General features: G+C 43.7%; 1 protein-coding gene across 1 annotated transcript in view; it reads right to left on the bottom strand.

The window, feature by feature from the left end:
* tspoap1 (TSPO associated protein 1) overlaps positions 1-14,538 on the bottom strand; it is a gene marked incomplete at both ends in the record, with an annotated part of 203,051 nt that overhangs the window by 176,114 nt on the left and 12,399 nt on the right. The window contains one exon of the mRNA XM_084320339.1: positions 13,237-13,455. Coding sequence (XP_084176465.1) covers positions 13,237-13,455 — 219 coding nt within the window. The remainder of the gene's footprint in view (positions 1-13,236; positions 13,456-14,538) is intronic.

Below are 14,538 nucleotides of genomic sequence, written 5' to 3'. Positions count from 1 at the left end.
ACACATCATAAAAACAAATTATCTTGACCAATTTGTATACCTGAGGATATCACCTAAAAGCATTCATTAAAACACTTATTTCCAAGGTGGTCCTCGATGGAAGACATAAAAACACAGAACATATAGCCTACTCAACTGCAAATTTTTGCTCAACTGCAAAAATGTATGCCTACTTATGTATTAGCCTACAGGGAAAAACACATTCACAACAGGCAGAAAAGTTTATTTTCAGCCAAGTATGGTAATAAGGTAACTATTAGGATATATATGGTATGGATTACTTACTCTTATAACTTATTACTATCTGTGGTAGCTCTAGTCTCCACCTACACAAATTGTTTTTGTGCTGTCCATTGAGCATGCACCTTCACGTGGTAGGCACATTAACTGTAGGTCAAACTCCCCAAACAAACAAGCACACCATTGATTTAATTGCCATATAAATCACATACAAAGATCGAACTATTACTCCTCTCTGAACATGAATATAAAACAAGAATGTGATCTATTAATATTAACTGTGTAAACCTTATGCAATATTCATCATTGATATTTGAATACTTGGAATCTGTATGAACAGAGTAGTTAGTATCAAATGAAATAAGATGGAACAGCTCCATGCATTCATTGAATAAACAACTATTTGCTCATTACCAGTATGGTATTGTTTAAATTGTACAGCTTTTTGCACATCTTTGTCAGGGAATTCCAACAATTCTGGAACTGAATGTACCAGTTAATTGTAATCATCTCTCTCTCCTTATGTCTAGTCAAGCCAGGTTGTGGAGGAGAGAGACAGGGATGAACAGGCTATAGACTACTTTGCCCGTCCTGAGCCTGCTATGATGCAGGTGTTTTTACATCACCACCCAAAACAAGATTCAGCCAAGAGTGAGTGTACACTGGTCCACTTGCACTGGTCCACTTGTCCATGGCACTTACTACCCAGCTTTGTAGTGGTTTGGGGGAATAGTACAGTAGGTACGCATATTTAAGGGGACCGCAAGGATGGTGTACTGGTGGGTGGTGTCCGACCGATTATGGTGGGCCGGTCTGGGCCAAAAATCCCAGGGCCAATTTTTGGTCCCAGTCCAGCCCTGTCCATAACCCAAAGGTTGAAGTCCAGGGAGTAAAATGTAATTTCTTCCCTTTCAATTGATTCATGTCATGCTCAGGTTGGGATTTTTTGGGAAAGTTGGGAAAGTTAAAAAGAACAGCACGTGAACAGCATGGATGGAAATACTGATTCATAAAGCCACATTTATTTGAATTTTAAAGTGAATAAAAAAAAGCAAAAAAAACGACTAAATGCCTGTGTGAGAGAACACTTAAATTCATAATTATTTGATCATATTTATATGTTTAATTTGTATATATACTACACAGAATGTGACTTGGACCAGATCACCTAGAAATAATATTCCAAGTCACATTCTGTGTAGTATATATACAAATAAAATATATAAATGATCTCTTTGTTCATCATCTCTTTTGAAGATGAGGCTACATGTGATCTTATTTATAATCTGCCACTGATTAGTTATGCAATTAAGACTTTATGATATATACTGCATATTAATGGATCCAAACATTCTCATGAGACTGACATGAAAAAGACATGAGCTAAATGACCTATTTCAATTACTGCAATTACTGTGTTGCATCCGTTTCCACACATGCTTTTTTTGGTTTCTTTTTTGTCTCCCAGTCTGTTGACGGTAGCAGTCACAGTCACAGACACAGATACGATCAAAGTGAACGATATGTGGATGACTTCTTCCTATGATGTCTCCAGTGTTAAGACTCTCCCAGGGACTTCACAGACTTGTGTGTGTGTTCCACTTCAGCAGATGAAGGGCAGAGATATGGCGAGGCCTCGCACTGTGCAGGATGATGGTGAGTGAAAAGATCCACCCAGAGGAGAGAGCCTCTCCACTTCCTCTCCCTGCCTCGTCCCACCACGGATCCTAACTGGGTCAGTGCTGAGCGGCGCAACTGGCGTCACAGTCATGCCATCGCTAAAATACCCAATGTGCCCGAGTTGGCGACTGGGTCGATACTGAAGGGCTCAGAAAAGAACAAAGTAGGGTAAACCCACACAACACAACTGCCCCGTCTGTTTTTAAAGCAAATGTCACCTTAAAAGTAAAAATAAAAAGAACCTCTATGTAAAGTCAATGACATGTTTTAAGGGATTTCGAGTGAACAACTTAGTGTAGTTCAAAGTTTGATATAAAGATTGAATGGGTAAGGATCTTGGTTATCGTGCTGTGCAGCTCCTCAGTTGTATAAATTGTATGTTGGCACAATGTTTAACTACACACCTGTTGTGCAGGTGTATTCTTTTTTTTTGAGAAAGCTCAAAATGTACTGTACCGTACTGCTATGTAGAACTTTTAAAACTTTACAGTTTTCCTAAGGTGCACAAACATTCTCCAAATTCAGGCAAATGTAGCCTCATGGGTCTGGGAGCTAATAGTGAACATGTAAGGGATAATGCAAGGTCATTGTCGCAAAATAATTGACCGACACAGAGTTTAAAATACCGAGGCGCTTATTACATGGCTAACTTACTAACAATATACCTAATTCATTTTACATCGACAAGACGAGATCAAATGCAGACGCAGTTCTGTTCTGGCTCCGCTGTCATCGTTACACACACTCCGCTGTCAGTGCAGCCAGCAGGTGTGTCTGATTGGCTGCACTGATGCAGTGTGTCAGTGGCCTTGATTGCAAACAGCTGCACACAGCGGTCATTATTGTTCCACAGAGGTCCGTTATCGAGTAATATCGGACCTCTGACGAGCGCTATTGACCAATCACAAGCAAGCATTTCGGCGAATGTGAAAACGCCATGTAATAAGATAAGATAAGATATTCCTTTATTGATCCCCTTGGGGAAATTTGGGGCATCATAGCAGCATGGGGGAGGGGGAGGGGAAGTACAGGTATGGGAAGGGTAATAGTAGAAAGACATAAATATAGGCAATGCAATTTGATATGAGAGGATTTCCTCCCTATAGCCTAAAAGCTACCTCATTAAACAGAGCATCTGATTATAAAAACAAATACTTTAAATAATTGTCATAATGATGCAGAATAATAAAAAATAAAAAAATGTATCACGATGTTGGGCTCAGGGGTCGATGGCAATGGATGATGCTATCGTGCCTCGGCCCAACCCTAGTGGACATAAAAAATTATAATTATTGTCAATGTCACCCATTGTGTCAGACTTTTTGGAAAACATTTTAAGAGATAGTGGTGGGAAGCTAAAGCTGGGACATGTGTGTCTTCATACAGTAGAGGTAGATTGGAGAGGCACAGAGCACTGGGTACGGAGTAGTGGTGGGGCCCGGGGGAAAATATCCATACAGTATAGTAATAATAATAATAATAATACATCTATTTTATATAGCGCTTTTCCAGGTGCTCAAAGACGCTTTACATGGGCAGGAGAGACAAACTATGGCAAAACAAAAAACAGAACAAAAATAATACATGACAAAAATAAAATAACACCGACAGAATTAGAGGTCAAAAGCAAGATTGAAAAGGTGAGTTTTGAGGGCTGATTTAAAAGATGTCAGGGTGTTTGCATCACGGATATGGCTGGGGAGGGCATTCCAGAGGGAGGGGGCAGCAGCAGCAAAGGCCCTGTCGCCCCAGGTCCGGAGCCTGGTCGTGGGAGGTGTTAGGAGGTTGGTATCTGCAGACCTAAGGCGACGGGTGGGCGTGTGACGGTGGAGGAGGTCGGACAGGTAGGGAGGGGCAAGGTTGTTGAGGGCTTTAAATGTGATGAGTAGTATTTTAAAATGTATCCTGTATTTGATTGGAAGCCAGTGGAGGTCGTGGAGGACAGGGGTGATGTGATCAGAGCGACGGGTGGAGGTGAGCATGCGGGCAGCAGAGTTTTGGACATATTGGAGTTTATTGAGGATAGTGTTTGGTGAGCCGTAGAGGATGCTGTTGCAGTAATCTAGTCTTGATGATATGAATGCATGAACCAGTGTTTCAGCAGCGGAGAGTGATAGGGAGGGGCGGAGACGAGCAATGTTCCGGAGGTGGTAGAAGGCCGATTTGGTTATGTGGTTCACATGGCGGAGGAAAGAAAGGGTGGAGTCCAGGATGATGCCAAGGTTACGGACGTGAGTGGAGGGGGTGACAATGGTACCATCAATATTTAGGGTAAAATCCTGGGTGTGGCTGGTGAGGGATTTTGGACCGATAATGATGATTTCTGATTTATTGCAGTTTAGTTTAAGAAAGTTATTTTGCATCCATGTTTTGATGTCTGTGAGGCAGGTGCTGAGGGTGGAGAGAGTGGCTGGAGTGATAGTCTTGGTGGAGAGGTAGAGCTGAGTGTCGTCTGCATAACAGTGAAAACGCAGGCCATGTTGGCGGAGAATCAGACCAAGTGGAAGGATGTAGAGGATGAAGAGCAGGGGACCAAGTACTGAGCCTTGGGGGACACCATGAGTGATGGGGGCAGTGGGGGATTTGCAGTTGTTGATAGAGATGAATTGGTATCGCGATACTTTGTGTGGCAATACTGTATCGATACAAGGATGCCAAGTATCGATATTTTATTATGCAAATTATATATATGCATTTTTTTTTGTATAAGGAAGTTGCATTGTTCATTTCAATACCTGTAATAGAAGTACAGTAGTCCACACACACACACACACACACACACACACACTCACACACACACACACACACACACACACACACACACACACACACACACACACACACACGTGTGCATTCAGTTAAGTTGGAATATGACTGTAATACAAACAGTTCAGTTTGTCAGGTACATGCAACACAGATTACAGTGTTGACATCTGTCTGCTTGAGAAAATCCCATTTGCTGCAATAAAAATTATTGAAGTGAGATGAACAGACTGAAAACTTTATTTTATTAGATAAAACATGTTCACAAAGTTTTACTTTGCAGTTAAAAAAATATTAATAAATCGCAATACTCAGCATATCGCAATATATTTTGAATCGCAATACTATCGTATCGTGACTTATCGTGATAATATCGTATCATGTGAGGCCTCTGGTGATTCGCAGCCCTAATACGGAGGCAGATCGATGGAAGGAGAGGAGCCCTGAAACAGTGCTACTCATTCTTCCCATGGCTGCAGTCGAGGCATCATGGGTGCTGGCTAATCAGATAACATGATTCAGTGTGTTCAGGTGGGTAACAGAGGACTGGATAGCTGCTTCTGGATCTACTGGGTCCCCTTATAGCTCTCTGGGTCAAACAACCATCAGAGAAGCAGCTATGAATATGGCCGGCAGGCGGACAGACAGGTGCTCGACGTGGAGGTCACACGGGAGAATGATCTGGTCAGCTAGCCGTCAGAAGAAACATGGTGCTCTTTTACTGGCGGCAACACCTGCTGACTGTAAATTCCAGACTTGTGTGGTATTTCTGTAAATTATTCTAAACTGGGGGTGCAAGTTCTGGTATGCAATAGGGATGGGCATTTTAAAGATAAATCCAGATCGATCGCATGCTATACTCGAGTGATCGTGTATTACTCGAAAAGGGAAAAAAAACGTTACAAAAAAATTTAAATAAAAAAGAATTGAAATATATATATATATATATTTTTTTTACTTAATTTAGTTCATTCACGTATATGTTTAAGGAAACCAACAAACAGTTATAATCTTACACATACATGTGAAACAAATGTGTAAAAAAAAAATTATAATAATAATATTTTTTATATATATTTTTTCATAAATATTATTAATAATTTAAGATCGATTTTTCTCATAGCTACGAGTAATCGATTACTCACGCCCATCCCTAGTATGCAACACAAGTGTATTACTGGTTATCTAAGTAAAATGTAATGAATTTCTGCCTGTCCTTCCTTCAATTTTCTCAAGAACCATTCATCTGATCGACTTCACACAGTGTATAGAACACTGCACTTCTGAGTTACATTGAGCTCATGGAGGAGAGAGCGGGGGAGAAAATGAATGAATGTGGGTGAGAGCCTTGACATTAAGTGGTTGTAGCTACGGCTGTGGGGGGTGCTGGAGACATGATCCAATAGACTTTTATACGCCTGAGTCTCCTGAACACGGAGAGACCGATCCCAAGTCGATCTGCACTTTATCGGCCGAGCTATAGTTGCTTTTTCGCACCTACTGCCGAAGTACGCATGCGCAGATTGATGAACCTAAAGTGCCGATCGACTTGGGATCGGTCTCTCCGTGTTCAGGAGACTCAGGCGTATAAAAGTCTATTGGATCATGTCTCCAGCAGCACCCCCACAGCCGTAGCTACAACCACTTAATGTCAAGGCTCTCATCCACATTCATTAATTTTCTCCCCCCCCGCTCTCTCTCCCATGATTTCAGAATCCCGGAAGTGTTGCGGTGGTCTATTGCCGAGGACCCAAGAAAATGCAGTGTTGAGTGTGAACTTGCTTGAATTAGCGGTTCTTGAGAAAGCTGCAAGCATGGGTACTGCACTAGTAGTATGAATGTGACATAAAAAATGCATTGTGTTATACATATATTAATGCCTGTTAGCCTAGTAGTGTAAACGTACAACCTCACGCTACGTTGAGCCTAGTAGTGTAAACATACAACCTCACGCTACGTTGAGCCTAGCAGTGTGAACATACAACCTCACACTACGTTGAGCCTAGCAGTGTGAACATACAACTTCACGCTACATTTAGAGTAGCAGTGTGAACATACAACCTCATGCTACATTTAGAGTAGCAGTGTGAACATACAACCTCACACTACGTTGAGCCTAGCAGTGTGAACATACAACCTCATGCTACATTTAGAGTAGCAGTGTGAACATACAACCTCACGCTACATTTAGAGTAGCAGTGTGAACATACAACCTCACGCTACATTTAGAGTAGCAGTGTGAACATACAACCTCACGCTATGTTTAGAGTAGTAGTGTGAACATACAACCTCACGCTACATTTAGAGTAGTAGACGCAGTGTGAACATACAACTTCACGCTACATTTAGAGTAGCAGTGTGAACATACAACCTCACGCTACGTTTAGCCTAAATGGTAAATGGCTGCATTTATATAGCGCTTTTATCCAAAGAGCTTTACAATTTGTTCCTCGCATTTTACCCATTCACTCACACATTCAGACACCGACAGCGGAGGCAACCATGCAAGGTGCCAACCTGCTCATCGGGAGCAATTAGGGGTTAAGTGTCTTGCTCAAGGACACTTCGACACGCTGCCCGGGAGGAGCGGGAATCGTACCGGGAACCACTGGATAACGGGACGACTGCTCTACCTACCGAGCCACTGTCGCCCCCTGTAGCCTAGCAGTGTGAACATACAACCTTGCGCTACGTTGAGCCTAGCAGTGTGATACAACCTCACGCTACATTTAGCATAGTAGTGTGAACATACAACCTCACGCTACGTTGAGCCTAGCAGTGTGAACATACAACCTAACCTCGGTCACAATTGACCAGAAGAAATGTGATTAGTGTTAAAAAGCATTCCAAAGCCTACCTTCATATCACTACTATACCCTAGTCTTCGCCCCCAGGCATTTCATTACATAACTTCATAGCCCTGTCACATTATATTCAAATCTCATAAACTAGGCCTCTTCTTCAAAGTGGTCATAAAACTCGGCGTCTACTCCCCGCCACAATGTAACAGACGGTTTACTGAATTAATTGTGAAACCCGTGCAATTTGATGCCGTGAGCTCCCGTTAAACTGCAGTCCTCTGGGGCTCGTGGGCAGACGCATCTTTACAATAACCATAAACCACGGCCTGCATTATGTGCCAAGTAATAAGCTGGCTACCAGTAGTACACAGCAGAAACATTCAGAAGAAATCAGCCACTGTGGGAGATCTCTCGTGTGCCAGAAACCCTGTGTAAGGGATACCTTTTTGGATCCCCATACATTTGCATGATGATACATTGGCGTGATTGTGTTGCATTTTTCTTTTATGCAAGATTTAGGAATGTAAGTCTTTTATCGGGATAGCACTAGTAAAGCTGTTGGTATTTTAGAGAGACTATTTTAGAGAGACTGTATTAGGGAGACTATTTTAGAGAGACTATTTTAGAGACAGTTTTAGAGACTATTTTAGATAGACTGTTTTAGGGAGACTATTTTAGATAGACTATTTTAGAGACTGTTTTAGAGACTATTAGACTGTTTTATGGACACTATTTTAGAGACTGTTTTAGAGACACTATTTTAGAGACTGTTTTAGAGAGACTAATTTAGAGAGACTGTTTTAGAGACACTATTTTAGAGACCGTTTTAGAGAGACTAATTTAGAGACTGTTTTAGAGAGACTGTTTGTAGGTACTGTACCTACATACCTAACTTTGGGGGCCCTAAGGGAGATGTTGTCCCCTAGAGACCTGGCTCTGTGGTTCTTGGCTGTATATAAGATGTTCCTCCCCCTTGGGGCAGGTGTCATAGCAGCACGGGGGAGGGGAGGTACAGGCAGGGTAATAGGAATAACAAGGGGGAAATGAGTCTATGGCTGAATGTGCTCAGCATGACGGTCACAGTACCTTTGCACTAGCTCACCGGTTCAAAACTCCACAAAATGACCTGTAGCCACAATGTACCGATCCTTGATAATAAAAAAAACTACTAGTATCATAATTACATATGTTTTAAATAATAAATAAAGGAATATAGTCTGTTTTATATAATTGCTGTGTTTTTTGGCAGCTACTTTGAATTTAACCATAAAAGATGGCTTTAATTTTGGGCCCCATCCAAATGGATGGATCTATACTGTAGCAACAGCTAATTATATTGCATATAACTGTATGTAGATAAAAAAACAACTATGGCAACAATATTCACCTTCACCACCATCAAACGAGACTCGTCTCTGGAGCTAGTCCATAGACTCATAAATATCACCCCACAGGAGTGATACTGAGCTATAATAATAATAATAAGTCCAAAAGAAAAACTGTGTTTTAGTGACTAAGTGGCTAATTCAAGCATCCACCACAAAACACAAACGGTGCCCATGTTGGACCTAAAACCCATTTACACAGTCCAGTATTACATCTCCACTCGCTGTATATTAAACCCGTGTTAAGAATTCACACACCGGGTAATACATTCAAATCCAATGCTGGCACATACAGTGTCCACAAATAAAAAGGCCATTAACGAGCATGAACGTCCATGGCGAGGTAGAGATTATAGACACACGGACGCATAACAAAGCAGACAGCTGTAAGGGAGAGATGTGAAGAGAGAGGAGGCACAGAGCCGATGGCTGAGAGAGAGAGAGAGCGGTGATGGATGGATGCAGGCGGGGAGACTTTATGGAGATCCAGGAGGACCGTCATCAATATCACCTCACACACACAATAGAATCCTTCTCACTAGGATCCGCTAACAATTTGTGCGGGGGGTTGGGGGGGAAAGCTCAATGTGCTCTTCTTCACGCTGCATGCTACCCCCACACTACCTTCCTCCCACAACACACTCGCACACTTCCCTGTATCAACGGGTAAGTAATTATTCGGGACACTCGCATCTCCTGTCTATGAGTTGGCACGTGTGTAAAATGCCATATCCAATTATTAATAGCCGGGATAAGCTCATTATATCCAGACTATGAGAAACCTGAATATGATCTCCGGGAAATCCTTGGTATTAGGCAGGATACGGAGACATGTAGACACCTTATCCAGGTCACTGTTGGGTTTAGTGGCGAGTTCATTTTCACAGTAATACTTACCCGTGTATGCATATCGGTCTAAGACCTTAGCTGGTATAGTGAACATACTTAGTGTTTCCTCTTCCTTTTGATATACTGTACTTTGTTGATTACATAATAACTTACTCAGTCAATGGAGATCCGGTTAATACAATTTATTAACTCAGAATGAAGGTATCAAATACAAAGTTAGACAATAGGCTTGGATGGCCCTCACCCCAGTGACTAGCTGACACCTGGAGACAAGAAGAGACCGATTCACAGGAAGGTGCCGTTATTTATACCCAGGAGAGGGGGGGGGGGACAATAAAACTGGATAGAGGGGACAGAGAGGGAGGAGACAAGCTCCTATTTCCCCCACAACTTCCTACTGTCTTTCACTCTGTTTCCTTATTTACCCCCCCCCCTCCCCCCCGTTCTCCTCCAGCCTCATCAGAGAGTAACTGATGCTCAATCAACGTCCTCATAGGACTGACTGATGCCACTACTATAGGCCCCCAACGGGTGCTGCCTTATTATGGCTGTTAATGGCCACCACAGGGAATAAAAGGACATGCGAGTCCCCCCCCCCCCCCCCTCCACCGCATGGAGCAGAAAATATGGTAATCTACACAAGACTGACAGCACTCCTGCTGAACCCGGCACACCCCCCACTGGGAAAAACTAGCCTGGAGAGGATTTCGAATGCATCATTTAAACCCTCTCACTGACAACTGGACAGTGCAGTATATTAACCGTCTGTAGTGTGGTAGTGAAAGGGTTAACCTTATGTAGTGTGGTAGTGAAAGGGTTAACCTTCTGTAGTGTGGTAGTGAAAGGGTTATCTTTCTGTATTGTCGCAGGGAAAGGGTTAACCATTTGGTAGCGTGGTAGTGAAAGGGTTAACCCGTTGTCATGTGGCAGTGAAAGGGTTAACCTTCTGTATTGTCGCAGTGACAGTGTTAACCCTTTGCCGTGTGGTAGTGAAAGGGTTAACCCTTTGTCGTGTGGCAGTGAAAGGGTTATCCTTCTGTATTGTCGCAGTGAAAGGGTTAACCATTTGGTAGTGTGGTAGTGAAAGGGTTAAGGCCTGATTGGGCCGGAAGGAGAGCACCTTGTTGTATCACGAGGGAAGTGTTTCCCATTCAGGGCATTTAAAGAATCCTGTGATCTGAAAATGTGGCACAACAATATTTTGCCCATAAACCAAGAGTTGTGTGTGTCTGGCTGCCGGGTGACCGGCCAATTCCATGGAGACAATGAAAGCGATTCACACAGCAAACATCCGAGGTCATGACTGGGTGAAGAGGAGGACCGCGGGGGGGGGGCACTCATCTCACCATCACCACACGTCACGCCTGCTCATCACACTACAGACCGATGATCTCTCTCTCTCTCTCTCTGTATTGCATTTTCAATCAACTACTGCTACGTCTTCTTTATTGTTGTTGTTGTTGTTGTTGTTGTTGTTGTTGTGGCTACATGGGGAACTAAAATGGTCCTAAATCAAGTCTCTCATCCTACAAGCAGTTTTAATGAACCCCTACTGTATACACGACAAAGACCATCCAAGATCCATTGGTTTTCATTTGGCATTTGATTAATTTAGTTTGATAGTTATTGAGAGTAAATTAGTTTGAAAATGGCCACCAGTCAGGGTTTCCGTTAAATCTGGTTATTACATTTTTTTTACCGGGAAAAATGTGTTGAAGTCCAACATATCTAAACCTCCCTTAGAGGTTTACCGTCTGTAGTGTGGTAGTGAAAGGGTTAACCTTCTGTAGTGTGGTAGTGAACGGGTTAACCCTTTGTCGTGTGGTAGTGAAAGGGTTAACCTTCTGTATTTTTGCAGTGATAGGGTTAACACTTTGGTAGTGTGGGGGTGAAAGGGTTTGGTTACCAGTAATGTATGTCCACTAAAAGTGCTTGTTTTTGACATGATTGTGTGTGTGTGTGTGTGTGAGCAGGAATGAAAACTAAACAATGGACACTAGAAGCCTGATAGGAGCGTCACCACTGAAAGTTTGTTGCGTTGGAATATAGCTCCCAAAAAACAATGGTTCATGTTTGTGCATTCTCAAATTGTGCCAACAACTTGAGACCACTTCATGTGGCATTCCTAGACTATTGATATGGACGGACGCGCTTACGTTGTGGCTATCTTGCGCTACATGGATGGCCCAAACACTGGTTGCACTAAAACCCTTTTTTCTGTGAGTGGAGAGAGCTGCAGCAGGGCAAGCAGAGTGGAGGTAATGTGACGTTTGCATCACTGGTGGCCATATTCAAACTCAACAACGCTCAATAACTGTCAAACTAAATGAATGTGTGCAAAGCTGTTCAGAGTTTCTGGATGTGTGTGAGATTATGTGCAAAATAAATCTGCATTTCTTTTGGGTGAAGTGCCCCTTTAAGTGATTCTTGTGTCCCACTTACAGCAGGCTGTGCAGAGGTGTGATATATGGGACACTGTGCCTGTGGCTTAACATAGTAACTGCCAACTCACTGCTTTCGTCGGCGCAGCTAAAATTTACAACACTGTCCCACATAAGAGCATCAAGAACACCTGCTGCACACTGGGGTCCAGGGGTCGGGATGGTCGCTACATCAATTGCCTGACGGAATTCTAAACTTTAGTGGGAATAGTCTCAATATCATCATGTCGTTTTTGCCCAGAGTTTTCAGTGAAAATTGAATTTAATTGAAAACCTTTATTTATCCCCGAGGGGAGATTCAGATGTCCATCACAGCATAACATACACTTATTTAGTATGTGTTAAAAACAAGATGGACAGGGGCGCTCCAGTAGCACACCACAGAAAAAGAAAAAGAAACAAGTCCAATCGCGATGTTAAATAATTAAATTAATTGGTTACAGTCCACAACCCAGCTCCTCCAGTCCACGGCAGTTAGCCCGTCCTGGCCCTGCCTGGTTGTGGAGCCTGATTGCCACCGCTATCATGCACTACAGCCACTACTAGCTGGTGGCCAAAGCGGTTTAAAATCTCTCCAGAAGAGCTGCGGCTCATGCATGTGTTCTTTTCCTCCACGCTCATGTGACCTACGAAGAACTTACTGATAAACAGCACTCAAGACATGTAGGACAGCCTACTTCTAATGGGCCATGGGTCCGGCTACAGCAGGATTCCTGGCCGTGTTTGTTAAATCAGCGGATTGTAATCATGTCGTAATGCCATCTATATTACTAACACACTTTGCCTGAACAAAACAAGTAGTTCAGAGCTACATAAGGCAACGAAGATCCAATCATGCAAGTGAAATAACCTCGGTAGGGCGTCACAAGAATGTCCCGACCACCCTGTGTGTATTAAGTAGGGATGGGTACCGAATCCGGTACTTTTAAGGGTATCGACCGAATCATGTGAGATCCACCGGTGGCACATTTCGGTATCGATTCACAAGTACCGGTACCCAACCCTCCTGTGTAGTCTTAGGCTCAGTTAACTAAAACAGGGTTGGTGGAGGTAGACGGAACACGCGCTCAGACCTACCTTGCGTATCCCTTCCATCTCGAGGCCATTGAGATTGGCGTAAAGAGAGTGGTGCCTCTTGCCCAACATGGCCGCAGGGGTGAGAGTCCTGGTGGTGGCCGGGGGGTCTACGTTGTTGTCCGGGGGTTTGACGACGTGGACCTTCTGGTGGTCTTCCTGTCGCTGTGATCCCAGGGCTGCTTCAGCCTCCTCGCGGCTCTTCATCTCTCCGTCTGCGGACTCGGGTCGAGTGCACAGGTCATACATCACTCTGTGTGTGTCCCGGTCAAACGGCGCAGTCGGGGATCAATCGGGTCACGGTCAAGGCCAGGGCCAGAGTAGGCTTTTCATTTGCCGAAGGAGAATCACCAACGACTGCGGCGAGGCTCACTTCAAAGAACAGAAAGATGCCACCCTTACTCCCCGAGAGTTTTCAAGAGGGAGCGAGTAATTCTCCCAGGCAGAGAGATTAAGGGTCTGGAATCAAAGCGGTGGGATCACTCAGTTCCAACGTGTAATAATTACCACGTTTATCAGAAACCAAAATACAGAGCCTTGTGTAAGTTTGTCAGTTCCAGAGCAGGAGGAATTCAAAGTGACAGAAAGCGGCGCACTAGCGGGGCGCTCGTTCCGTGTGAGAAATATTCCATTACGACGACAAAAGGGCTCGAGCCGTTTCCATGACAAAACAATGATAATCCAGAGGTTGGAGAACTCAGCCCCCCCCCTTCCTCCCCACTGACTTCTGACAAAAAGAGGACGTTCGTTTTTGGATATAATATGGCGACATCAGTGACTTTAACTGCAAAATGACATTCTTGCAACGAGTATATCAGCCTCCCTGCATCAGCGTACTGTGTAGCGTGCAGATACAGAGCCCTACATACTACCCACTCCGTTGTCTTCTGTAGAAGGATGGCATTGCCACTCATCCAACAAAAAAAAAAAACGGCAAAAGACCAACCACGGAATCAGCAGCAGTCCGCTTCTTTTTTCCGGCTGATGTTCGAAACGTCGCGTATATAGGCTGTCCTGACTTCCTGGCATATTATGCGGACGGGGCAAGTGAGAAACGAGTGTCAAGAGTGATTTTCACCAAAACAAGGTCTACACTGCTGCTGTCGCCCGTTCTCTCTCTCTCTCTCTCTCTCTCTCTCTCTCTCTCTCTCTCTCTCTCTCTCTCTCTCTCTCTCCGGTGGGTGGGATGCAGGTGGTCTGTGGGCAGTCAGTCTTCAGCTGTGTCCTCCTCACTGATGCCGCTGTCTGGGGAAAGACCTTCTCCCAGGCGCAATCTGACGTGATGAGCAATCTAATCACGATCGG

This window comes from Notolepis coatsorum, assembly GCF_963971535.1.
Source record: "Notolepis coatsorum genome assembly, chromosome: 8".
NCBI lineage: Eukaryota > Metazoa > Chordata > Actinopteri > Aulopiformes > Paralepididae > Notolepis > Notolepis coatsorum.
Note: the sequence above shows the minus strand (reverse complement) of the source record. Positions and strands in the feature narration are given on the sequence as shown.